Source organism: Lipophrys pholis (assembly GCF_963383615.2).
Source record: "Lipophrys pholis genome assembly, chromosome: 4".
Taxonomy (NCBI): Eukaryota; Metazoa; Chordata; class Actinopteri; order Blenniiformes; family Blenniidae; genus Lipophrys; species Lipophrys pholis.
In genome coordinates, this window is record NC_137637.1 from 30289654 (window position 1) to 30317203 (window position 27550).

At 41.8% G+C, this 27550-nt stretch overlaps 1 protein-coding gene across 3 annotated transcripts in view; it reads right to left on the reverse strand.

Moving 5' to 3' along the window:
• arhgef10la (Rho guanine nucleotide exchange factor (GEF) 10-like a) overlaps positions 1-27550 on the reverse strand; it is a 129671-nt gene that overhangs the window by 58517 nt on the left and 43604 nt on the right. For all 3 annotated transcript variants that reach the window (XM_080461407.1, XM_080461405.1, XM_080461406.1), the window contains 3 exons: positions 25355-25470; positions 23868-23995; positions 11071-11171 (listed from right to left, as the gene is read on the reverse strand). In XM_080461407.1, the coding sequence (XP_080317533.1) occupies positions 11071-11171; positions 23868-23995; positions 25355-25470 (345 nt within the window). The remainder of the gene's footprint in view (positions 1-11070; positions 11172-23867; positions 23996-25354; positions 25471-27550) is intronic.

Consider the following 27550-nt stretch of genomic DNA (forward strand, 5'->3'; position numbering starts at 1 on the left):
TAACAGAAAATCCCTCCGTTTCTTTAGCGGGAACTCTTCCTTGAATTCTTATATTTAGAGATGGGCGATATGTCGATATTTATGATGTGTCAAGGTTTTCCTCAAATTCAATACTGAGAAATCCAATATTCCTTATGATTATATATTAGTTAAAATATTAGTTTTAAGAATTTTACGAGTTGAGTAAGAGTCTAAAAAGCGACAATAAAGTAGGAGGGAGAAGCACAACGGCCCAATAATATGGAGACGGTTCGGATTTCAGCCTTCCGATGCCGAGCAGAAAAACAGAATCTGCAGAGAACGCACAAAACATGTTTCGACCAAAAGTTTGAGCACAACAAGTTGTTTCCACCTCCTCCGGGGCGCCGTCGGGGAGGAGTGTGTTCATGTTTCCTGTCATTGTGCTCACCTCTGCCTCAGAGAAAAACACTACTCTTAATGCTCCGGAAGACACGAGAACGAACACATTAAACACAGGACGTGCTTTATTTATATATAAATTAATAATGGGAGTAAATCTACATGCATTAATGTAAAGCCCCACGCCGGCTTCTCATTGATTTTTATGACACACAGTGCCATAAAGTTTAATCTGACTCAGTGAGGTCCCTGACCTTCAAATACAGTGAAAGCTTTAGGGAACGTCACATGAGCCTAAAGCTGTGTCAAACACAAGGTTCATGGGCCAAAACCGGCCTGCCTGAGGGTCCAGTCCGGCCTGTGAGACGCACACAGTTGAGTGATTGTTGCATTCTCAGTTGCAGCAGTATTGAAAAACACATTTCACTGTATTTTCCACCAGGATACATCATTTCAAAATTGGCCTACTGTTGAAATTGTACCTATTCGGAACATATTCCATTTTGATGCAAGTATTCTGAAACATTCGGCAGTTGTGGATGTTTGTGCATTATTACCCTTTTATTTCACAGGTCTGACCCCCACGAGCGTCTCCCTGAACTAAGATGAGTTTGACCCCGCTGGCTAAAACTGTACAAACATGTTTTTTTTTTAGTTGTTTTTTTTTATTGCGTGCCACTTTCTTTTATTCCAACATTTTTCTGGAGTATTCACTTGTTTATTTTGTGCTGCTGGTGGTTAATAAAAGTGCCTGTGTTGCAATTTGTACCGGTGACTTTGACCCACAATTATCTTTGTCGAAAAACTTCTCGAGTTTAAAGTGCATATTGCCATTTTCAGTAAAAATATGAAGATCTAAATGCTGGGCCATACCGCACAGCCCTACTTATATTCTCAAAGAAGTGTTCAAAAGAAGCTTCTCCATTTAAGTAAACATACTTTAACAGCCGGAAACTAGTAATGATAAAACGGCTACACGTTAAATAGAGCTAATATTATTTGAACAGATGCAAAAGAGCGCAAGCAACTGAACAATCGGAATCTGGAGCCTAATGAAAGTAAACCCCTCGCAGTCTCCCCTTCAGCAGAGTGGATTTTGTATTCCCCTCCCTTGCTTGTCTCCTGTGCGGTATACATCGGCATGGCATAGGTTATCACACAGTGGATTAAGAAGGCGTGTCAGAGTGTGTGCTAGAACCTCCGAGCTGCACTCCACTCATCTATTGATCCTCGTATGAGGGGAAAAAGCGAGAGACCGGCACACTTAGCGGTGTAACTGCAGGCAGGAGCCCCCTGCCTGCCCTCTGTTCCCTGCAGTGGGACTGATTGCTTGTCTCAATCATCCTTTCACCCCTCCCAATGGCCCCTCCCCTTCCCTCCACACACACGCACACACACACACACACACACAAACACACAACCCAACACAGCCCGACAACTCGCTCGCTTTGCCCTCGTTCATTTCTCCGGTTCCGTCTCCAAACGCCTCGGCAACAATCTCTCATGATTTGACGGCCCCTTGTTCTTCTTGTGAGGGCCATCAACGTCTGCAGCCCTAACCCTGTCTGAAAGGCCTGGGACTGCATGGTAGGAAGCAATTAATTCTGCAGTGAGAAAGCCCATTAATTAGGCAATGCTTCTGGCTATTTTACGAAGACCCTTCAGTAACAGTAGGGCCACTCAGAGAGGCATAAAAGATGCAGTGGCACACCAGGTTATTAATGGACCCCGGGGCTTCTACTGGAGAACCACCATAGGGTAATTCTCACTTTCTGTTTCAAAGCCTCATAGAACGGCACCATACGCACTCGCAAAGTGACAAATGCTGTTTACTGGAAATGTGTCTTATCAGGCTTGACTGCCACATTCTATCATGTAAAGCTTGACAAGTGAAGCCGCCTCAACGTCACGCGAGAGTACACCGCGCTCCATTTCAACCCCTTTAGAAATCACCACTCAGAACAGACTTCATAATTTTATGAAAACAATCCAGGTTCTGGAAAAACCTCACAGTGTTAACATGGGGTTGTTAATGAGCAATACTCTACTTAGACTTTAATATGACATGCAGGAACGTGGGTAAAAGCCACTGATATTCACACATATGGTTCAGGGAAGACTACCTAGTACAGCAGGCCAATGTGGCAATTTCCTCTAAATAGGGGGGGTAATAGGATAAACACTGGTGTGAAGATGGGTCTGGGTAAATGAGTTTTGTGATATCTAATCACTCACTAAATCAAGCGTGAGAACATTAGCTACTTGTGTTGTCCACCATTCAGGGACATTTCGAAGCAAGGCACCCATTTCAAACTAAACAAGACCATGGTTCGGTGCCTCTGAAATGCTGATTCAACTGTAGGTCTCCCCTGAGCACAGGCCAGGTCTGCCTACGACTGCAACGGCGGGGAAGCCTCGGTGACAGTACACCATCCGTGAAATTAAATCAACAACTCCCTTATTGTAATTACATTTGGTTAAATGGGAAGGCAAAATGTGGGTGTAATACAATTAACATGTAATTGTCATCCTGACCAGGTTGGTGTTGATCTACCTCCCCAAGGGATTCAATGAAATCCATCTCCCGCCCTCATCTCGACTGAAAGATCTGATAAGTACCGCCGAGTCACAGGGCTCTGCAGTTCATGTGCTCACGATGCTACTGTGATTAGTTACGTTTGTGACGTTCAATGACGTTCATTGCAGCCTCACGCTCATTCAGATTACAATATGGTCTTATTAATCATTTTGAAAATGTTTCTAATATGTGCTGGCACTGCGTTTACTCAGAAAACATCAAAGTCTAAACTGAACTTTAGTTACTGTTAATAAAAAGAACCCGCGTGCTCAGTACTGCCCTCTACAGCGAGGCGGACAAACTAATAGCCTCGTCTGCTTTTTCAAAGTGCTTTAAAGTCAAACTGGAAAGCAATGACATATAACAATCGATTCATCAGTTTCAGTTAGAAACCATAGGCACGTACTCTTGACCCAGTTTATGATCGGGTTTTCTGCAACTATTTTAACAATAACCTGGCAACCTACTGATCCCAAGCCCCCCTTTGATTGGTACGTGGTTATTGTGTACGTGATTTATCGGCACGGGGAGCGGGGTCATCGGACACATCGATCTTCCAAGGTTCACGTTGGGTCGTACTCTGCTCGGCAACAGCGTATGTGGGTCGATGGGTCGGAATCACTTTGTCAAAACGTCATTATTATGGGTGCATGTTGGCTGAATGCAGCACATCTTTTGTGATGGGGGCCTGGGCCGGCAGTTAATGGTCAAATATCGTCCGACTGGCTCTGTTTCAGGATGGAGGCTCTGCTCAGAGCTGCTTCACTTTGTGAGTCGAGTCATTATTTGACCAAGAATTATGACAGACAACTGTGATGATAAAATCATTTTAATGATTACAATCAAACTGAAATTACATGTGTTGCACATATCAGCATAGAAGAATTAGTGTTAATTATTTTTTTTCTCATTATTTCTTTTTCACTCTTGATTATGACAGACCAGGCCTTGTGTTTTTGGGGGGGGTTGTTTTTTTTTACGTATTAGGACTATATAAGGAGAAATAAAGAAAGCAAAGCCAAATAATACTGTATTATACTCTACCATTTTGAATCTATAGATTGTCCATTTCTTTAGTGTATTTAGTATAATTTAGTAGAACTAAATCTTTGTATGTTGCGGCTGCACTCTGATCAATTTAAAAAAGAACTAATAACGTGTTGTACAAGCATTTCCTTTTTTGGTGTTTTCTCAGTGAGTGTTTGACTTCCCTGCTAACAAACTAAAACTTCCTCCACCATTTATAGACACTTCATTCTCGTTAGGGTAGCAGGAATAACTGCTAATTACTATAAACATTTCCATTAACCTTTCAGATGAGTCAATCATAGGTATGTGAGTAATTTTGCGTACGACATTTGAAGTGAAAAAAATATATATAACAAGAAACAACTTTTATAAAGTCTTCTGTCTTCTAAGTTCTTTTATTTGTTTTGATTCTCTCTTTTTGTGTAGCAGTGGTTACGTCAAACTGCAGGGGATTTCAAACCGCACTGATAAAAGTTGTATGATGCATGATATCAGAATTACTTCATGGCGAAAGAAGAGAGAGGAGTGTGAAATAACAAAACCAGCATCTGCAGAGGGAAGCAACAATCCTGTGTAGATTTAAAAGCAAAAAACTATTTATGATGTAATTTAAAGACAAAATCCAGAACTTTATATGAATATTTGGAGATGAATCAAACACACACAAAAATCTTCAAAATAAAAAGGGATGAGTATATCAAGTGGGATAATTTCTGCTCACATTTGCTTCCTGAAATTTTGATGTATAAACGTTTGTTGTCTTGCTCTCCGGTAACAATGACGTGGTGACTTCCACCAACAGGTGCCTTAAATATCAAAATGTTGGTAGTCTTTGGGTATATTGTAGTATTAGAATTACTTGATTAATCTATGATCAAAGTTGGGGTAAAAAGAATAAGGTGTGTTACATAAACTCTACTGTATAAAACACCTTATGTAGGGAAAAGAAGTTTAAACATTCAACGATTAGCAACTAAACTACAGCAGTTAAAATAAATTTGAGTTTGAACCTGCTGACCAACAGATTCTCTGTGTGGAGTTTGCGTGTTCTTCCTGTGTCTGTAGGATTTTTCTACAGGTACTCTGGTTTTCTACCATTAAAGACGTATTTGCTAGTTTTGTTATCCACCAGTCTATCAATTTTCTGGCTTAATCCAACTGGAGGCGATCCCACCTGGATATGGAGGAAGTCAGGGTATAGTCCAATGGACAGGGTTGCAAAATTCATTGAAAAAGCTGGGCTCTTCATTTAAGGGAACTTAAAAAGAGTTGGGGTAAAATATATTTTAGCATAATCCTGACTAAAACAACCAGATTACGTGCAGTTGAATATCTATGCCATGCCTCAATCACATTGATTAGCACACAGCTGACTGCAGGTGTATTGAGGTCACGCGCCCGACATGCACTCTGCATTTCCTCAATCACATGCACAGATGATTTCTACAATCCTGCACCACACTTTTTGAGTCCAGAGCACAAGACTATTGAAGCCACACATACGAGTCTGTGTACATTTAATTGTTTTAGCGATGCGTCGCAATGCGGACGTGAGGCAATCCTGCATCGATGCAGCGACGAAACATAATCGATTAGAACGAAGATTTCCAAAATTCCCCAGCTTAACTTCCCAAGGATATTTGTAACGGAAATTTTCCAGAAATTGACCAGAAATTGTCCCATCCGCCTTTTAAAGCCTACCAACCAACAACCACACAGAGTCAAATTCACCCCGAGGAGCAATTTAGTGTCGCCAATCACACCCAAATGTAAGTTGTTTGATATGAGGGAACCGGAGAAAGGGAAAGTATGAGAACCCCAACTCACACCGGGGGTATTCTTTCTATGAAGTCAGAGCCTACTACAAATCTCCGCAGGCTGCGAGTTGATCACTGAGTCTATATTCTATATCATGGTGGTGCACCGTGCCCTTCATCCAATGGTGGGGCGGGCTCCAGTTTCTGTAACCTTTACCTGTATAAAGCAGGTCTGGAAAATGAAAGTTATCTTTTGTGGAAAAGAATAAACATGCAGTTCTCCCAGTACTGTCGCTCACAGGCTGACAGAGTGATAGAATAAATACTTTGATTCATCTCCCTGTGCATGCTTGTGCTGTGTGCTCTGCACACACACACAACGCTGAGGCTGACGGGTACCATTTGATGTCTAATTGTGCGTCACAGACAACTCCAACCCAAGCTGTGACAATGACCGACCGATCCACAGAGATCATGATTTCAATTGTTATTCGGCAAAATAATTTCTTGATGAAAAGGTCCAGGTCTCCAGGTGAGTGAGGCAGGAAAAGGAGGGAGAAAAGAAATTCATCGTGTAGGAGGGTGGCTCCTCTGAACAACTGGAATACTTTGTTTGTTCTGCGTTTTCCAGTGATTGCAGTATGTGCGTCCGTGCGTGTATTAGAAAGTATATATGTAATAATATGCGGCACATTAAGTTATCTTGTTTCTAATCATTTCAGACCAGCAGAGATGATTTGTGAGAGGGATCATGCTAAAGACACAAGTGAGACACTTATTTAGTTTTATCAGAACTGAATGTCATTTTAAAAATGCCAAAATAGCACCAATAACACAAAGCTTTTTTTTTTTTTTTTACTGTGTGACAGGTGAAACTATTGCAAGGTGAATATTGAGACTTGCAGTAAATTTCAAAGTAAAAGGTTGTAAAGGATGTTAACAATGCTATTCTTTCTTTTGAAATTCATGAAGATACAGGAGGAAATCTGGCACGAAACCAAACATTACTGCTTGGCTTGAGATCACAGCGTGTGTGACGACACCTGTGGTTCCTTCACCAGAGATACTAGAACCCCGTAAACATTAAACAAAATGATAATTAACTTGCACACACTTAAAATACCTAACCCACACCTAAATACTGGTACCTCGTTGTGTCTGGCAGATTTTGCGCTCATGCGGGGAAAAAAGAAAAAGAAATCTTAATGCGAAGGTAGACCAACGTGTAGCTTGCTGTTGCCTCAATAGCAATATTCAGCTTGTCAACCAATCTCTCTTTCATTATTATTTCTTTTTTCACCCACATATTTTCATTGTAGAATTAAGGCGTTGGCGGAAGTCTCTCTCATCTCTTTTTCACTCTGTCTTTTTCTTTATCTTTTCTGTCACCTTCAATTATGTTTCTATACATCTGACTCTGTGTCATGTTGACAATGGAAAACTGTGAGTCTATTTACTTTTGTTCTCATTGTATGTTTTGTATAACAACTGTAGTTGTGTTTTTTTATGCTGTGAAACTTGTTTAAATAAAACAATGTAGAGATTTCAGGTTGATCTCAACACCCAGCAGCAGTTTGAGTCAAGATTCAAGGACAAAAAAGCAAACAGTGTGTCATTATAGGCAATGAATATGAAAGTGGAAAAAATAGAAAATAAGAAAATTGTGATTGCAGTTTATCCATTGTCTTTGGAATGATTAGGTGTTTCCTATAGGTGCAATATGAAACCTTTCAATCAAGGTTTGTCTTGATATCCTCAAGTGAATGCTAAATAAACGTTATTTTCTGAATTAAACAAGGCAAAATGAGTTTGACTGGCACACCTCTGCTCTCTCTCCGTTTATTTTATTGACTTCAGTACACACATGCGACTGAGGCGTTCCTAATCAGCATGACAGCTCGGGATCATTTGCATGATTTGTCTTTGAATATCAGTCATGTCCACACGGCAGCCAACAGGGGAGGAGAGTGGCGTGCTCTCACTCCGCTGCCGTCCTCATCAGTACGCCTGCTGTGCTGCTGATAAAGGTGTGCGCAACAAGGAGAGCCTGGGAAGGCTGCGCTTCACTGCGGCCGCGGCTTCATCTGCTCTCGGTCTGATGTTTTTCATGTCACTCCGACCCAGACTACATACAGTAAGCTCCATTGTAGGGCTGCTGCATGTTTCATGCACCTGTGGGCTCCTACATTGTGGCAGGTAGGTCAGGAGTACGGCATTGGAATACAGGCTTGTGTGATTTATTTTTATTGTAATGCTGAGAACAAAGAATAAGCCAGCAGAGTGGGAGCGAAGTCTCAGGAAAACCTCTGTAAAGCACATTTCAAGATTTCTTGTCCGCCCAATTCAGGCTTTCTGAATTCTATGTTAGTTTTACTCGTTGCTGCAAAAAAAGGTGATCGCTCATCTAATTTGGCCCGTCTCAATATTGTACACGTCACTGTGTAATTGTGGTGTAGCAGTGACATCCTAACTGTGGTGGAAGAACTGCGTGACTCACTCATTACGTTTAGCTGAAGTTACAATAGTTAAAACATTTATGAGCATAATCAGAAGCAGAAGAGTTGAAATAAAGTATAAATACTCGAAACAGCAGGAGACAGCGCTCATAAAAGAAAACTAATGTCAATTTGAGTTCTGTGGATTCATGTCATAACATTGCAGGGCAGAGAATCCCATGAAGGTGTAATGATTGTTATGACTGTTGATATTGTGTAATTAATAAGGAACTGTAAAGCATGTTAACACATGACATGCCTTTCATTGTTTTCTGTTTGTACATCCTGTAATAACTTATAGAACAATTATGTTTCAGTAAATACTATTGTTGTGGTTTCATGTGATGTAATTCACATTTTACATATTTGTATGTTTTGCTTAAAAAAAAAATTACTCTTAGACTAGATTAAGATTATGTTTTAATGGGTAACTTGTGATTGTAATGGATTTCTTATTTTTTACTGTCAACGTGTAAGAACAATTCCTTAACACGAGCTGTCGATACGCGGAACAAAAGTAATCCGATTCAACAATGACCCCATCAAAATTTGCACCATATAAACACTTTAATCTGATTACATTTGCACCATCCGATTGAAATTATTATCAGATTATAGGGGGTTGTGTAATCCGGTTTTTGATCCCATCATAGTCCATGTAAACGGCACGCCGGGTTCCTACAGTCGGAGCTCTGCGTGCATCTCTGTAACATCACTTCACTTAACGTCATGACGTCATCGCATACCCACGCCAGTGTTCTGAGAAAGGTGGTGCGAGCAAAGCAAAGTAGCAGGAGCAGAGGAATCCGTTTCCCATCACGCAAAAAAGAGACCCATGCTCGTCTCTTGCTGATTAAATCTCGATCCTGGAGAAAGTATCTTTGATTTCAATTTCTTTTCAAAGACGCACCACATGCGTGACCACTCTAGTTAATCCCATTTTGGATACCAGCGGGCTTCCGGGTAAAGCCAAATGTGGGATTCTGTGCACATGTAACAAAACCGCAAACGCCACACTGCAAAGTATTATGGGATTGATTCAGTGAAATGAATCAGGTTACATCTTGGTTCTTAGAAACTGGGACAACATTCCAATTACTTTATTCAGTGTTCATGTAAACATTAAATCTGATCCTACAATCGGAAAGATTCCTGTCAGATTGGCAAAAAAGTGACCATAAAAACGCAGCTGATGTTTGCAAAGTGCCAGGGTTTGTTAGATAGAACAACGTCGACATGGGCGGTATGGTAACATTCAAATGAATGACAAGACCCAAAAGCTCCTAGCAGAGTGCCGCCCAGGGTATCACACAGCCTCTTCTGGATTTGATTATACTCATAGTGCATCCAGCGGCCACCACATCAGACCAGGGTGGCAGACAGGATTCGGCTCGGACCCTCGTAGCGGCCTCCACTGACATGCAGGAGACTGTAATGCACTGTGTGCTGACAGCTTTCTCAGCATTACCTGTATTAGCAATTTGCGCAATTTCAGCTTTTCTGTGACATCAAACCACGCGGGTCAGCCTTCGCTTCCCATCACTGAGCCTTGGCTGCCATGTGCTTTGTAACCAGCGCAGCTGCTCGGCTTTGGGCAGGGTTTGGTAATGGTGTGCAGTTTGCATGTTCTGCACACAATTAATTGGCGACTCCAAATGAACCCTTCATGTTAAGGTGAGTGTGCGTGTGACTCTGTGCATGGCATACCCTTCCCTGCACACACAGTCAGCTGGTATGGAAGGTGAGCTATGCAGATATATGTCCGTCACCGTGTGTTCTTTAAACCACATAAATATAAACTCCAGTGACCTTGATTTTCTGTGTTAACTCTTATCACAAAGGTCTTCTTGAATAAAAGAAGCCACGACAGCACGATCGATAACGCACAGGAGTCATGTATGGAGGCCTACTACACGCACGGTACAATCGACGCTGCACAAAAGCAGCCTTGTAAGTGTTGCTGCATGCACAACAAACCCAGAATAAAGTATGTGTGACAAGAGAAAGTGCTCAAGGCGACACAGAAGGCAGGAAAAAAAAAAAAGGTTGGGGGAACAGAGGACAGAGGCGGTGAGTGGGCTGAATATGTGTGCCATCATGGCCAAATAAGCAGATTAATGTCCTCGATAGTCTTGCGTGTGCTTTTGTCAGTGGATGACAGCACAAACTGATGAACCAAAGAGAGGAAGACCCCCTGTACTACGGCATGGCCAGACTGCATAATAGGATCAAATCTGAGAAGAGCAAGGCCAGGCTGAGAGGAACCAGCTGGGGAGATTGAATAAAAATAAAAAATAAAATTAAAAAAGGACTGTGCTGCTCCCTGCTGGGCAGGGTTGGGTCAATTTTTTTTTTTTCTTTCAATGCTGAATGATGACCACGGCAGAGAGACTTCACATAGAGATGTCCAGAATTCAAAAAAGGGATGAGTTAGGATTTTAAATGGTAGTAAAACACGTCCCACTGAAAGCAATTCTGAAACTGCAGCTTTTTCCAAGGACGAGCCGACAAGCTCTGAGGACTGGATCGCTCCTGAACGAGCATCGTTTGTTTGCGACAAGCTTTTATTGATACAGCACCGTGGAAACACTTTGCCCATTTCCACCGCATATAAACTCCCAATGACCCAGTTGAAAGTTTCAGTTTTTGCTGTGATTACATAAGTCATAAAACCAGTTGCGCATTTAACCAATAGAGTGTGACGCAAACGCCGACGGTGTGTCTGGGTCTGACTTAAAACATTGTTGTTGCATTTCGTTGCATTACATCATCCCGTTTAACAAGAAATGACATAGTAGTCCTTTCTGTGTGTGTGTGTGTATGGCCGTTGTGTGTACTTGCGTGTGCTTACGTAGTGCAATCTTGGCCAAGTGCAGACGGTTCACCCAGGAGATCTTACTCAGAGGGTTGGGAGTGTTGAAGACCACCATGAAACTGACAGGACGCCCTGACCTACGGAAAGAAAGCACACCGGCACAAACACAGGAAGGTGAAGACACGTTGACACGTCAGCAAGTGTTAATGAGAAAATCTTAACACGTCAGATGAAAAGTCGGGACATGAAAAAGTATGAAAAACATTATTAGCGCTTAAGTAGTGATTTTTTATTTATTTTTTCATTTTTTTTCCATTCGATTACATCCGAGAGTCTCATGTTTTCGAGATCTAAAAAGGATATGTGTCCCTGGTATTCACCCTGGTTCGACACTCAAATCTCTCTAAATTCTAATGTGGAAAAACGTTAACCTTGGAACAAGTAGAAAAAGATAAAAAAAATCTGCAGGGGAAACTCATCTTGTCAACAAGTTTTACATCACAGAAAAATGAAACGCCACACTTTAAATGATATTTTGCGTTTACACTTCCTTTATGTTGCAGTCTTGTACTGTTTCAGTGTCTCTCCATTTTAGACAATGTCCTTTAAATTACAAAGAAATTTACCGGATTCTGTTTAACCAAGCTTGAAACCCTGGCTAATGTAACATGAATGGTCATTCACTTTTTATTACACTCACTTACGTCAATGTGATGATTTTCAATGATGGTGAAGTTAATTGTTTTGATTATTGTTTTCCATATTTTTGTGTTGAACATTTTTGTTATTGGACGTATGGATAGAGATTCTTTGACGTTAGTGAAGATCACTTAAATAAATAGAGAAGAAAACCACTAAAAGGTCCCACATTATGCAAAATTCACTTTATAATGGTTTTCGAACAATATTTTGTGGACTTGTGTAATGAGGCCCCAGAAGTAAAGATAGTCTGTCATCTCCACTTTTTAGCAAATGTGTGCTCGTACAGGCGGATCAGAGATTTTCCCTTCATGATGTAATGCGGGGAATTAACCACTCCCTCTAGTAGTGGATACTCTCTTCATTCCTCCCACTGCTAGATGAGCTCTGCAATCTAAAATTACGAGCGGGCACCATTGTTTTTCTTCTTCCTCGCAAACGCTACAGGAAAAAAGATATGGAGTAGGTGTGGACAAACACAGCTCATTAGCATTTAAATGTACAGACACAGAAACAGCCTGTTTTCAGGCAAGCTCGCGAGAGGGACTTTCAAAATCCTGTTGTCTCATACTTTAAATTATGACTGCGCTGCATTTTCTTTTTACTCCAAAACATTCATTTATAGTTTTTTTTTTTTTTGAAATTGTCATCAACTTATGTCATTTTGCCTTAAAGAATTGCGCATGAATGTGGAAATCACCATCACCACAAAATTTAGGACTGAAGTTGACAAACTGGTGTATCCCAGCCGTTTTTCCGTCACTGGATCCTGCTGAATTTACAACAGGGTTTCACATCACAAGGAGCAGAAAAGTGGACAAAATACATCTGTGATATATATGCTCTAGATGGGCTGCATAAAAACTGAAAGCGGTAAAATACAGTTTGGGAAAAAGCGCACCAACAAGAAAAGGAAATTTTTCATTTCATGGGACTTTCAGTTTACCACGAAAAGATTTCTCATGTCAGGGCAGCTGTCAAGGCAGCTGCTTGCCTGTTTGTAGCTCTGTAACAGTCCAGTGAAAGTAAGCCGAGGCTTTCTGATTTCAGCCTGCACGTCAACATTCAGGACAAGTTGTGATGATCAAGCAGCCTGGTCACAGTAAATCGCTTATAGGTGGGCTGCAACACTCAAAATGCCACTAATGTGTGGGCTCTCCTCTCACAGCCTGTGCAGGCTCTGATCACTGAGAGATTTTTGGATCCCAATCAAGCCCTGACGCAGTAGGTGACTCGATCTGAGATGTGTGAAAGAAAGACAGAAAGTACAAAAGTGCCAGTGGAGGAAAAAAAATAAGAAAAGGAAGGAACATAATCTGTAAAGCCGAACAATCAAAGCTCTGTATAGATTGAATCATGCTTCCACATACTTGCATGAACCCGGAAACACGTATGTTAATTTTAACTGAATAATTTTTGTGATGTTTTCATCTGTGTGCAATTAATTTTCAGTCTTTCCTCAAAAACCAGAGACGGCAGCCTCAGTAATCCCTTTAAATACTTTAATAATGGGAACCGGGGCATGAATACCAAACATATAAAAGGTAGAGGATCAGTGTATTATGCAGTAGGAGAGGCAAACAAAAAAAGGTTCCTATGAAGATTTTTGATTTTTTTTTTTGCCTTGAAACTGGGTCAACATTGGAATCCATTGTAAAAGCAGTGAATTCAAGCCAACTGCACCTGCCATCCCGCTGCAAGGAGCGAGGTACAAACTTCAGTGGGTGCCTTTCAAGCCCACAGGGAGTGAGCGTTTGATATTCAAAGAAAGAAGAGAATTTTTGGACACTCAATAAACCCGGTAAAGCAAAAAAACAATAAAAAAAAACAAGCTTTGTCATCACTGCGAGTGAATAAATGAAGGTGCTCAAAGGATCTGTATGTGAAAAGTCAGTTTTATGTGTTAACACGGAGTTTTAAAGAAACAACTTGTTTTTCATGAGAACAGGGCGCTTACGGTATTTTAGCATGTTGGAATTATACGTCTTTACAGTGGGGTTGGCTATTTTGGCTTTGTCCTGGTAATTAGGATAAATTTGGGTTATTTTATTCATCCATTTACTAAACAGAAGGACTGCGGGGGGCTGGAGACTATCCCAGCGGAGTCTGAGCGATTGGCAGGGTCCACCCTGGACAGGCTGCCATCATAGGACACACACACACACACACACACACACACACACACACACACACACACACACACACACACACACACACACACACACACACACACACACACACACACACAAACGGCCATAATTTACAGTGTGCATGTGATACATGGAGAAATATAATATAAAATACAGTTTTTCCCCTTAATATGTTAAAACACAAGGCTCTTCCAAAGACACTAGGTTAAAGTGGGCTCTTCGTGTCGAAAGCACAGACAAAGCAGGACTTGAAGTGAGTGGTACGGTTTGCAGAGCACATCATGAACTTAACAGATCACTTCCCCTTTCAGGGAGATTCACAGTGGTCCCCTACAAAAGAAGCCCAGCTGTATTTTCAAGGAGCCCACTCTCCCTGTTGTATATGCAGTAGATAGAGCTCTCTGAACCTGTTCAAATCCATTATAAACCAACTTCTAGCCACCAAACGGCCAAACCCATCCCTGACGTCTGCTTTGTTTGTTTCTTCCTTATATATTCTATGATCATTTTCACAGCCAGCAAGCTCTGCCTAAATTATTTTCTTGTTTATAAAAGAAGGGGAGAACAGTTACGATTACTCTGATTTCTTTATGACGGAAATCAAAATAAGATACAAATAAGATACAAATAACATCTAGAGATATTATTGCATTCTGAAAGGAAGCAATATTAGTTCCCACAGACACAGACAACCTATACTGGGGCGTTAAATGAGGAAAAAAAACAAATCCCATATAATAAAAAGGCAAAGATATTATCTATTTCACTTGAAATTCTAATAAGTGTGAATTTTATCACTTTAAACTGATCTGGTCTTTATTTTTAGGACAATAGAGTCGACTACAGACGAGGAGACAGCCGACAACCAACGGTGGGGGGTTGTTGTGTCTCCTTTATCCCCCCCCCCCCCCCCCCCCGGGTCAATTTTTCTTCACGAGATAAAACAGCCACAAAATGTATGTCCCTACTGGTGCTGGGCTGCACAGTGCAAGACAATGTGAAGTAAACAAATAAATGTCAAACTGTGCTTTTACAACCTGATTCTTCACAACTACCTGATCTCCAGTCGCAGACAGTTTTCTGTCATATCTGCCCCCACTTGCAATGGAAACAAAACGCTTGTAAGAATTTTAATAGCTTATTTACAAACTAACAGTGTTTTTCTTTTCTTTTTTTTTTTTTTAAACTGCACAAGATTAGCTTTTGGTAAATGATATTCCTTTGCGTCTCTACCAAGATAGCCGACTTTTCTCATAGATGACGCGCTCTGTTCAATCAGGTTTGTCTTTCACTGCTTCAGGAAAGCAGGAGGGGTCCGGCTATCTGAAGAAAAACACCTTGCTGCTTAAAAGAGACTATAAAAAACATGCTGTAAAACAAATCTCTTCATAATTCAGTGAGACCCAACTTATAACCCTGACGACAAACTTTAATCTGCGCACATCAAAAATCAAGGTCAATGAAAACCATGACAGGAAAGTGGGAATGACGACAAGATAACCGTGGATATATATGATATGAAAGTTGTAGGTGAATTATGCAAACCAATAAAAACAAAAAAAAAAAAGCCTTAAAGTCAGAACCAAAGTCAATACAAGGTGTCCAAAGAAAAGTGTTTTAAAGTAATTTTCTCTATAAGCTAAGCTGACAGCTCTGACTTAAAACCAACAAATGGCTTTATTAAAGACTAATAACACACAAACACATCTCCTGATGCGATATTGCCAGCTGAACAGTTATCATAATAACACCTACGTATAAATAAAGGAACGTTTGAGACCACTACATAAATATATATCTATTTTTTAAATAACTCCTTGATGCTGAATGCTGAGCACTCTGAATTGAGACTGGCAGTATGGGCCCTGAGTTAACAATGACTCAGCCGGTGTCTAACCACTGACAGGGTCCCTGTGTTGTCTGGATTGATCAGGATTTATTGGAACTACAAGTGAGCTGTCTAGCCAAGGATGAGACATCTTTTTAAAGCACTAAGCAGCTTTTCAAAATAACGACCCTGTCTCAGTCACCTGTGCAACTAGTCTACAGTGATTCTCAGGCGGTTGAAAGGAAAGAAAAGGCAAGAGCAAGAGAGTGCGTGAAAAGGGTGAGGGAGCCTGCGAGGGAGGGGGTGGGGGGTGGGGGGGTGGCAGGCACACATACGGAAGACAATTTCACACTCAGACATCATTAGAGGGTAATTGACTGGAGAACAGCGTGCGGCTGGAAATTCTGCTTCTGTCGTACCAGCCGTTGCCCGCTGCAAATTCATTTTCATTTCATACAGGAAGGAGGAGGAGGGGGGGCGCAAAAAGAGACGCACACGCACACACACACACACACACACACACACACACACACACACACACACACACACACACACACACACACACACACACACACACACACACACACGCGGTGAATAAGTGAGACGGAGCAATTGCAGACAGGAACACCATGAAGTAAGTAAGATCTCAAACTTGCTTGACATGTTGAAAAAGTGGAACTTTCACAAAGAGGTGTAATTCATACCATTCGCTGCTTAAATATAGCGGAGGCAATTTGCCGAAGACAGAAGGGGAGACAGGGTGTGACAAGAATACAACTACTCACTTGGCTGGATTCCTTAGGTAGCACTTCATGCCCACACGGCATCAAACATGCTAAACTGAGCACGGTCTCCTTGCCTCCCTCCTGCCCACTGATTGACAGCCGCAGTGCAGGTGTGGTGCACTGCCAGAATGGAGAACAAGACTCAGGCACGCTGGCAGAGGGGAGATGAGAGGAGGCGAGAGGTAAGGAGAGTCAAAAAGAGAGAGGAGAGAGCGAAAGAGAGAGAGAGAGAGAGAGACGATAGAGCAGGGCGAGGGGGAGCGAAAGCAAAGAGCGGGCCCGGTTGGATTTATGGGAGCAGGTCAGTGCCGAAGCACGTTTGGTGACACGAACGCACAAGGACGGGACAGACGCAGGAGAGTGTGCCGAGTGGCAACCTGTCATGCACCAGCCCTTCAGTTCGCCTTCCTCCCAGCGAAGAATCAGCCAGCCCCGGGAGCAAGTGGGCTGTGCAAATACTGAGATGAGCCGAAGCAGACAGTTCGGCGTCCCCGCGAGTGTGTTAATTTGCCGAGGAAGGCCTTGACAGAACAACGCTACCAGAGATACCTTTTACCGCATGTTAATATTGAATGTGACACACTTGCCGTGTTGGTGACACGTGTGGCACGTTCACGTGAAGAAAGGGGAGCAAAACTTTGCAGTTGGATGTATGTGTAAACAGCTTGTTAGACCAGATGTATCAGCTAAAAAGTCTTTGCGTAAAAAAAACTCATAAATAATCATAATACAAGCTCGACACGGTTGTATGAATAGTGAAAAAGTAATATCTTTATCTCACATTCACTTCCACCAGAGTTATTAACACCTGGTAAAGTCACGGTTTAAAAACTTATCATTTCACTGCAGCAGGATAAAGGTTAAAGAAAAAACATTGATGATATTTCATCATGTTTTTTACTGTGAAAGATATTAAAAAGTTGAAATTCCTGACATTATGAAATATTAAATTGACATTTAATACGATGATTCACAAAATAATTTGATAATGTATTATCATGTAAGTATATTATTATCATCAACAAATAGAACAAAAGAAAAAAAAAATTATTCATGATTTACAAACATGAAAGTATTAATATTGAATAATGTTCCTGCAGAGATGAAGCTGTTTTTTGTTTTTTTTTGTCAATCTACCTGAATTGTTTCCAACTGAGAGATCAGGTTCTGATTCTGAGAGGCTAAATAAATTGTTGTGGGTTTTTTATTAAATTTTTTTGCATTTCTTTTTAAACTGCATCGTCAGTAAACTGTCACATGGTACAAAGCTCTGAGAGTGGGAAGCAATCCAATGTTCCTTTACATTCGCCGTGTTCACTTCCTCTGGTCATTTTAATCACACGGGGCCAATTTTACTAAATTCCTTTTAGTAATAGAGATAAAACACGAAGAAAAAATTGCATAACTCAATGAAAATAGTTGTATCATACAACAATCATCTTCATGACAGTTTCATACCAGGGAAGTAAACGATGCCGTACTGGATGTTGTCGAGTGCCTATTTCACAGTGAATGCCGTTAGTATTTTCAGCCTGATATTTAATAGATGGTTCAGACGGGCGTCATTAGCGTATCCTTAATCAATCCACTAAACTGATATACTGCTGTACGGGAAACATTCCTGGCATAGTGACATCCGTTACACATCCTACACACATTGTTAGCGCAGCTCAAGACAATACAGCCTGTAAGAATAAATTGTTGTTTTTATAGTGCTGTAAAAACCTGAATTTGAGAAGTTACAACCTTATACTGCATGTATACTATCTCTCTCTCTTTTTTTTTTTTAATCAGTCCAGCGCCTGGCCCAAAACAATCTTGCACCGCGATTAGTCATTAAAGCTACGGCAAACAGCACTTTGACAGAAAATAGTAAAAACCACACCGATTGAACAGTAGACATTTCAAATATAAGTGGTATTTTATCTTTCTCACTGCCACCTTTAAAAGGTCTTGATTCAAATGCCAGTACTGAGTCACTAATGCTGTTAAACCCACAATTTCCATGACATGATGCTGGAAAATGGATTCAGTCTGGTTTGACCTTTGATCACAAGTAAATATGAGGCTGTCATAATTTATCCCAGACGCGGCCCGCCACCTTTCGGAGTGTAAATGTTTGTGCTAAAACATAAAATTATGTGTACATGACAAGGTTAAATTCATACTCATGTTAAGTGCTTGCTGCAGTGTTTACAGTCAAGGTGCCTAACAGAGTTCTGCGATCTGGTGTTATTTATGTTCTTGGCTAAAGGCTAAAATTCAAATGAATATTTACTTGCACATACATCACAGACGGATGAGTTATTACAAGGAGCTTTCATAGGGAATCGGATCTGTAGCATGATAAAGACTACGAAGATAGAACTCAATTTACACGGACATACTGGTTCGGGGCCATGTCTTTCGTATAAGTAATAAAAGGCTGCCATAAATAATGAAATACTTTTGGTAATTGGTCATAAAATTTCTGTGAAATAGTTTTTGTAAATTGTGAATAGACTTTACTTTCTTTTCACAATGAATACGTAAAGTACTGCCTACACAGTAAATGCTTGAAATCAAACATAGATTGAAAGAAAAAAAAAAAAAAAAAAACATTATATAAGCAGGAATTATCTCTCCAGACAACTTATATGCTGTAATACGTGTGGGAGTCTGTTCATTCATTGCAATGAAAAGTAGAACCATGTTTTGGTCTTCATTATACAGTATTTCCTGCCCATAAAAAAGGAAATTTTGTGTTCACTTATGTCACAGATTTAATAAACTCTCCCAAGTTCCTTAGAATATAAAGCGCACTGCACTGACAGCAACCACCACAGTCTAATCAGTCCATCCTTTAAAACACAGGAGCACTGAAGACTTTCGCTTAAAACGTCACTCACAAGAATGACGACAAATGTGAGGTCACAATGATCTTTGTGCACCAAATCAGAGTCCGTCTTTGCTCCACGGGAATATTAATAATATTTCACACACACAGTCGCACCAAGAGAAAGCTGGAGCTGCTATACATCCTTTAAGGGGTAACTTGGTTTTCAGTGTCTTGCTCAAGGACACTTGGGCACAGGAGGAGAGAATGATCAACCAGCCAACCTTGAGATCACACAGCCATCTGTTCGACCTCCTGAGCCCCGGCTGCCCCACAATGGTGCGGTGGCAGTGACCTCGACCCGAGACCAAGTAAATCTAATCACTTCATCTTCCAGTCAGACGGACTGTGCATGTCGAATTCAAAGATATTCCCTCAAGGTGTTCCACAGAAATTGCATTCGCAAGAATGCCTCCAACATGCATTTTAAATGTAAAGATAGACCACCCCAAAGGCAGAATGCCTTCTGCCTCAGGTTGTGGGTAATGTATTCTGCTTGAGCAGTGTGTGATGACGAGATAAAAGACCTTCTCAGTAAATGAGCTGAGGACACGTGTTTTTACTAACCTGGCAGAAACATCCTGACCAAAACAAGATGCATCACAGGTGCCCCTAAACAACACTCCCGGTGCACCTCACGACCGGCTAAAAGTAGAAAACTGCATTTATTCTTGTTCATCTCCAGGTGTGAAAATGCCTACATGTGGGAGTGTGAAGAGAGAAAAAAAAAAGAAAAAGAAGAGCGAGAGAGAGAGAGAGAGAGAGCTCTCCCTGGATGAATAAGGCTGAACGTACCAGAGTGAATGTAGAGTGAGTGCAGAGGTGGAGTGCCTTCACGTACCATCCCACACTATCTCAAAAGGATGTTACAGATGTTACAGAGATACTATGAGATCTTGAGAAGCACACTTTGGAAAACAAGTGGGGCTCGTTGTTCATGCCGCTGAATGCTGGCACTGTCCTGTGTGCTCTGCAGCAACAAGCACTGGCAGCAGGACTCTGGCGGTCAGAGACTGACGGCGGCCCAAAGTGTATATGCACTGTGCACATTAGCACAAGCTCGCTTGTCTTTGGTTTCGCTTTGTTTAATTGAAAGAGTCATCCAATTGTTTAGTTAGCCCTCTGCCCTTGTCTGGTTACAGTCTGGCAGGGTCACTGCACCTTCGGCCAGGAGAGTGTTTATTTGTAATTGTCAGTTTTTGTGCAGAAAGAGAAAATGTTGACTACACCTAACTGAAAATAAGTTTGGAAATTTAAAAAAAAAAGGAAGGAAAAAAAAAAAAAGACATTTTGGAGGTCAATGTTGTGAAAAGCTCAAAACAATCCCCAAAGGAAAAAGAGAACCTTATTTCAAACCTATCTGCTACAAAAAGAAAGCCAGAAATTAACCTTTTCCTGTCAGCCGGGAGTACCTGCTCAAAAGTGAGATCCTACCATTGACCAATCCACAGCACATCTCCTTTCTCTCAAACTCATGGTACAATCAGAGAAACCCCTTTGTGTTTCAGCCGCTGTGATAAGGTCATAAGGACTCCAAAGACTCTCTCCGGGAGCACGTCTATTTGGCCAAGACTGTCAGTCAGAATGAGCAAGAAATGGAGCCGGAATCAGTCATCTGACTGTGAGAGAAAATCTGCACTCTCCTTGCAGGTAGTCTGCCCTTAAAGGCTTTCAGGAAGGAGAGAGAGAGAGAGAGAGAGAGAGAGAGAGAGAGAGAGAGAGAGAGAGAGAGAGAGAGAGAGAGAGAGAGAGAGAGAGAGAGAAAAAAGAAAAAAGAAAAAAGTCTTCAGCCTTACAATACTGTTCCTTCATAGATGCTGGGTTGGTGGTAAAAGCGGATGAAGCAACAAACAAATTTGGTTAAATTACAAAATTTGAACTCTGTACGTATCGCTTGCCAGGACGGCTCGTGTATCTCTGCCTGCGGTTGCTCCTGCAGATGCAGTAAAAGAGGATGTTAATGAACTGCTGTCACACGTAGGCTGGTGCCTTTGAGGCGGCAGTCAGGATTCTCTCCACGTACTTGTCTGTTTGCAGTGTGGAGGCTGTGATGTGCTGCCTGACTGCAGAGAGTCGCTCGCGGCCAGACAGGAGGGGACCAACTCAGTACAGGGGGTCCCTGCTGCGGTCCCACTCTCTCACAGCAGAGCAAAGGCTCAACTCCGCATGCGAGTGTGTGTGTGTGTGTCTCTATGTTCCTCCCTCTTTTGCATGTGTGTGCCCCTTCATGTGGAACACCTGCGAGTACCTGTGAGATGTATACAATGACTCCGGAAGCACTGAGGTACCTTACAGATTGTTGGAGAATGATTAATGACATAACCACGAGGGATCGCATGAGAAAGCCGACGTGTGCGCGCGTGTGTGTGTGTGTGTGTGTGTGTGTGTGTGTGTGTGTGTGTGTGTGTGTGTGTGTGTGTGTGTGTGTGTGTGTATGAGAGAGAGACGGTGGGCGTGTATTTGTGTTCATAAGATAGACAGAGACGGTCAGCCCACTCTTCTCCCATGCAATCTGCCACTACTGCACCCTGGGTAGTGTCAGAATGGTTTGGGCACCCGCTGTGCCACCTGTCACCTCAAGCCCTGAGGCACACTACCGGTCCAGCCACCCAACACCGAGGCCCAGCCTCAATTAGATTGCTATCACACAACCAGAATTGGCTCTTTTTCCCTGACAGAAGACTTCTCTCCTTTCACCTGACTTTGTAGTTTTTTTTGGTTTGTTTTTTTCCTTTTACATCTCCACAAAAACTCTGAAGCTACTTTCAAGTTTGACTTCAGTGCAGGTTGTGCTCGGTATTGTTCAACTTTAAAAAAAATAAAAAAACAACAACACAAGAACGTACAGTTTGGACATATGTAGGGGCTAGAAATCTCCTTGTCGGTGCAGTTGCTAATGACATTATCACATGAACTCAGCAAATAGGGTACCCCTCGAAGGGGAATTCAGGGACTCTCTTGTAAGCATGACATCTGGCTCCACCAAACATCTGAGTAAGCAGATTGGCCCTGCAGGCCTGGTGTGACAGCCGATGAGGAAGCTGGGAGATGTGGGAGAACTGATCTGCAGAGCTCCGCTGCTCAAGCTGTCACTTTAGCTTGGCTTGGCACAGTTAGATTCTCCCTGGCTCTGAAGCATTAGGCCCACTCTTCTGACTGCCATTGCCCTGCCGGCACCAAGCCAAGTCTTTCATGGGGGGGTGGGGTGGGGGTGGGGGGGGGCTGCTCATCACTCTCTTTCTTTCTCTCCTTCTTCTGCTTAGTCTGTCTCAGCAGGGCTTGGCTTTTTTATCGCAATCTCTCTCTTTTTCTTTTTTGTCCTCCCCTGCGTCTTTCTTATCCCGTCCCCACCAGAAGCCACGGAATGGGATCCATTATAATCTGCCATTATTTGCTATTCCCAGTTCCTGTGCTGTGCTCTAAGCTGGCTCACAGGCTCTGTCTTTGCCAACCTTGTTGTTGTCTAAGTAGGTGTTCAGTCCTTTAATAGTCACTTCCACCCCCCCAATACTCAAGACGCCTACTTCAAATGCGACAAGGTGACCTGAAATGAATTGCATGTGGGCACTTTGTGTTACAAAATCTCCCCTTGCAGCCGACTGATATATGGACAGATAAAACTGAAGAAGTGGTCACTGATGCATGAAAGAATATAAATACCCCAAATAACACTCCTTCTAAAATGTCAAGGTTATCAAGCTTTTATACCCCTTTCTTGTAGCGAAATCGAATACAGCAACAATTAGTTCGAGGAGTGGTTGCATTGGGATATGAAGCTACAGGTCTACATCAAATTCACAGTGAATATAAAACATCCAAAGAACATGAACAAAAAAAAAAAAAACCTGCTCAAACATTCTAAAGATAAAATATATCTATATTGTATCCAGGTACAGAGAGAAGTTAGAAAATTACCTCCTCAAGACAGAACAAACTGTACCCGCCTCTAATTTGAAAGAGGTCAGGATGTCTTAAAAGCCCAATTGTCTAAGTGCACATCTGATACAAGTTCTTGGATCATTCTTTTTCCAATCTATTTCTCTCCGGCAGTTATCTTGTGTAGCTTTTGTTTCATCAACTGTCGATAAAAAGGAAATTAAAGGATTAAATTAATTATGGCTACTTTGTACTCATGAAGAATGAACCTTTTTAAGGTCCAAAGGTTATTGAAGATGTATAGTGCAATGATTCCTTACCATCAAAGCAACTGCTTCATGTCCATAGAAAAGCTAGACAAAAGTTATATGACGCACAAGTTCTTCCTGGTAATTTCATCATTAAAAACCACCTTTGAAATCAGCCCTGCTTCACAATCTGGTCTCCATCTATTGAAACCTTTAATCATTCACCTGCATGGGAAAGTGCTTTGGTGTTCTTGTTGTATTTGTTGTTGTTGTCTTTTCTCCCCCTGTCATCATCACATCCTCATTCCAAAACATAAACAGTACAATGCATTTTACTTTTTGTGCCAAATCTGTATGTGAAATACAACTCACTTGTCTGGCCTGCCAGGCACCTGCAGGCGTAAGCGACATTTGTTAGCGCACTGGATCTGTTCTTCTTTGATGCGAATAAGCCTCTGCAGAGCCAGACACCAGTCCTGGGCCACAGTTGTGTTCAGGTTCTTTGATGGAGGGGAAAAAAACCAAAAAACACACACACACACACACACAGTTAAAACTTCTTTCTCAGCTGTGGCACACACCAGTGTCATCTTGCACAGACCTTTCAACAATATGTATACACGACACAATACACAGGCGTATACTTTGACGGGATTTCATATTCACAAACGCAGACGCTACCATTTACAGAAACATTCTTTTCTTTTTTTTTATCCTCTCAAATGAACCACTGAATTCACTTTGGGTAGTAGATCCATTTTGCGGTGAAGCCCAGACCCTCAAGTCAAAACGAATCAAATCAATTTTCCGAAGTCAATGAGCTGCACAAAAGTATTTTCTCTATTTGTTGAGCTCACAATATTATAACTGGATGGAAAGAAAATATCAGTGATTTAGTGCCAGCCCAGTATCACTCCTCATGAGGGCATTGTGCTCATTAAGTGCGGGGAGCCAAAGGTGCCACCATTAGTCTGAGAGGCTCTCTGGTGATTGCTGGAGTACACCTCCCAGGACGTGGTACTGTATGTGGTGCATGATCGTGTTAATACGATAGTGGAAGGCGACTGGGAAATGTCCTGATTTGAGCACTGCAGGGGGGCGGGGGCTGTTTCCCTGAAAGAAAATAAATCTGACACTTTTACACATTATATCTGTGGGAAAGAAAATGACACCACAGTGGCGTCATTGATGAAGAAATGAACGGGGGACTTGGTGCTTTTGTAAAATGATCATTGGAGATACATATGAGGTACATCTTAAGAGCGTTTTGTTCTGTACCTTCTCTCGTCTTCTGCAATGTCCTTAAAGGAAGCAGCAGAATGATACTCCCCCCAAATGGTTATCTGTGCACCTAAATCTCTTCATTATGAATTCAGCAGTCTAATTAAACTGTGCATACTCCAGCACTGTGATATCTCCTTCAATTCTTTGTGTTCGGGAGGTATTGTAAGGTAAACATTGGTTTATAAAATTCATTTCATAGTTCACTCAATATCTTGAGAGACTTCAACTATAAATGATTCAAAATCCTGAAAGTGGCTTAGGAGGAGAGGATTGCATGCTTCAAGGTTAGTCTGTAGCACATGTATTTTTGTTTTGTCTTTTCTTTTCCAGTGGCCAATTAAAGCTTTTAAACACATCTTGAGAGATCTGCCCTGTGTGGTATTGTGGTAAACATAGCAAACTGTGTCTTGCCCTGTGGTTTGGCCTGTAGAGTCAGCCACACTGACAAAGTCTTGGCTGATATTTTGCCATCGGGCTGAATTTTTCTGCACTTCATTCTGAATGCTCGAATGTAAGCCCTTTCTAGACTACATAAACCAGCAGCAGCAGGGTTGCCAACACAAATAGGCACATACCTGATACGTCCCCTGCAGTGTGCCCACGAGGAGAGTTACTTCTTCAACCACAGATAGATCATGTTGTAGTTCCTGCAGCTCCTGGTAGAGCCGCGGAGGGCCCAGAATCGCTTTACCTGAGAAATACACAAATGTAACATCAATTCTTTTTTTACAATGTTTATGTAACTTGAGTGAAATAAAAAATATTCCTATAAACTGATAACCTTGGGACATTTTTGTGTTCCATGTGTGATTGCCGGGACAATGGTCTGCATATCCCAACTTCGACGAAAATATTTTCATCACATGATAAAAGCCACACTCCACCTCAAGACTCATTGTAAATGGAAAATTGATTTCACCTATATAGTACTTTCCCAATGATTAACAGCCCCCAAAGCACTTTATAATATTAGTCATTTTCACCCATTCACACATAACCATGTAGGTGGCTGCCATGCAAGGTGCTCAATCATCCGTCCAGCAGTTTGAGGTTCAATGGTTATCCAAGGACACGTCAACCCTTATAGATGGATGGAGGATTAAACCTGCAACTTTACAATTGCGTCATCACCGCCCGTAACACTATAACAAGCACTATAACTGATAGCTAATAATATTTTCAAATGTTGATTTTAAATGTCTCTTTGTTCAAAACATTCATTTTTGCATGTATGTTACAGCAAAACTCACTTATTCTTCAGTCGTACTCTGTTGATAACAATGTCTCACAATACACACAGGCGAAATGTAATATTGAATATAATAATTATTCTACAAGAAGCAAGTACATAAGTGTTGATAGTTACAGAAGTCGCTACAGCAGATCATGTTTTCGATTTGACACAAGTTTGCCCTTTAAAGAAGTCACATTATGAGTTGTAGTTTGTGATGTCAGCCCCAAACGTGGTATAAATGAGAATATGTTAGATCTGCCCAGATGCAGATATTGCAATATAAACTATAAAACTCAAGGTCAACGTGATCCCCCGACTGAGAGAAAACACTGCGACTGTCTGCAGGAACTAGTGGAAGTACAGAAAGAAAAGTAACTTTTGTTGAAACTCCCCTGCCACTAATAAAAGAGTTTCAATGTGTAGGCGGATCGATCTTCATTATTTGTTGAACTACAGAGAGTGAGTTTATGAGTAAAAAAATTAGATGGAGAAACTGTTATTTGGAGCTATGATGCCCTTTTGCTGGGCAAAAGGAATGCAGGTGTCTCATTAGACACAAAATTCAGCATCGATTTGAGGTCTGCTGCCTTCAAAGTCTCTCTCTCTCTCCCACTGCTCGGAATCGATAGCTGTGTCTCCTCCTGTCTGCCACACTCTGTCCTAGCTCCCCTGGCCCACATCTCACCGAGCAGCAGGCTCTATGAGAGCTGCCTAATTAAATTCTGCAGGTAGATTTTGCTCCGTAGCTGTCCTGCACTGTCACCACTACCACATAATAAAGAAGCAGAATAGCTGAGCCGGTAGGCGGGCTTAGTGAGGCATGCTCCTCCAGAGGGACCTGCAGGTTTCTGTCTATTCACGTGCGTAAATGGAGTGGGAGTAAAGCCATAAGAGAAAAGGGAGAAAAGAAGAGAGGGGTGGGCTGGTTTTGTTCATCTAAAGAGCTTCATTGTAGCTTTTGAGGTTTAATGGGATCTTTGACACCGGCAGACAGTGACATCTGTCATCTGTGCGAGGAAATCAATAGGTGAGACATCTGAATATAAAGGGGGTGTTGCTGCGGGCTGCAAGAACAATGTGTTTTCTCGTCCTCTCCAAAGGGATTGCCTGGACTTCTGTACAGGTTCGTTGTGTCCTCTTGGGCCCGCTGCTGGCTACAGCCTGAGAGGTGAATGTGCTGAGTTGTAATCCAGCGTAATCCCGTTGGTGAGGCAGGATATGGTTTAGACACTCAGACATGGCTATCCACGCCGGGCGCCAGGCACGTCGCACATTGATGTGGAGGGCCTGAGCCCGGAGGATCCCTCCCTGCACTCAAGCTGCTGTGCCAATGAGGCCCGCAAGTGGCTTTAAAGACAATGCAGCTCCCACACCTGCATCAAAACCCTTCGTCTGATCCACATCCAAAGCCCACCTGAAGGCTTCTTGGGAAATAAATTGCTATTACAGCCGCGGGTCTGAAGGGACACGGCAAAAACAAGGTACAATAAGGGCAAGTCTAAATGAGAGGGCACAAAATTTAAAAAAAACTGACTTT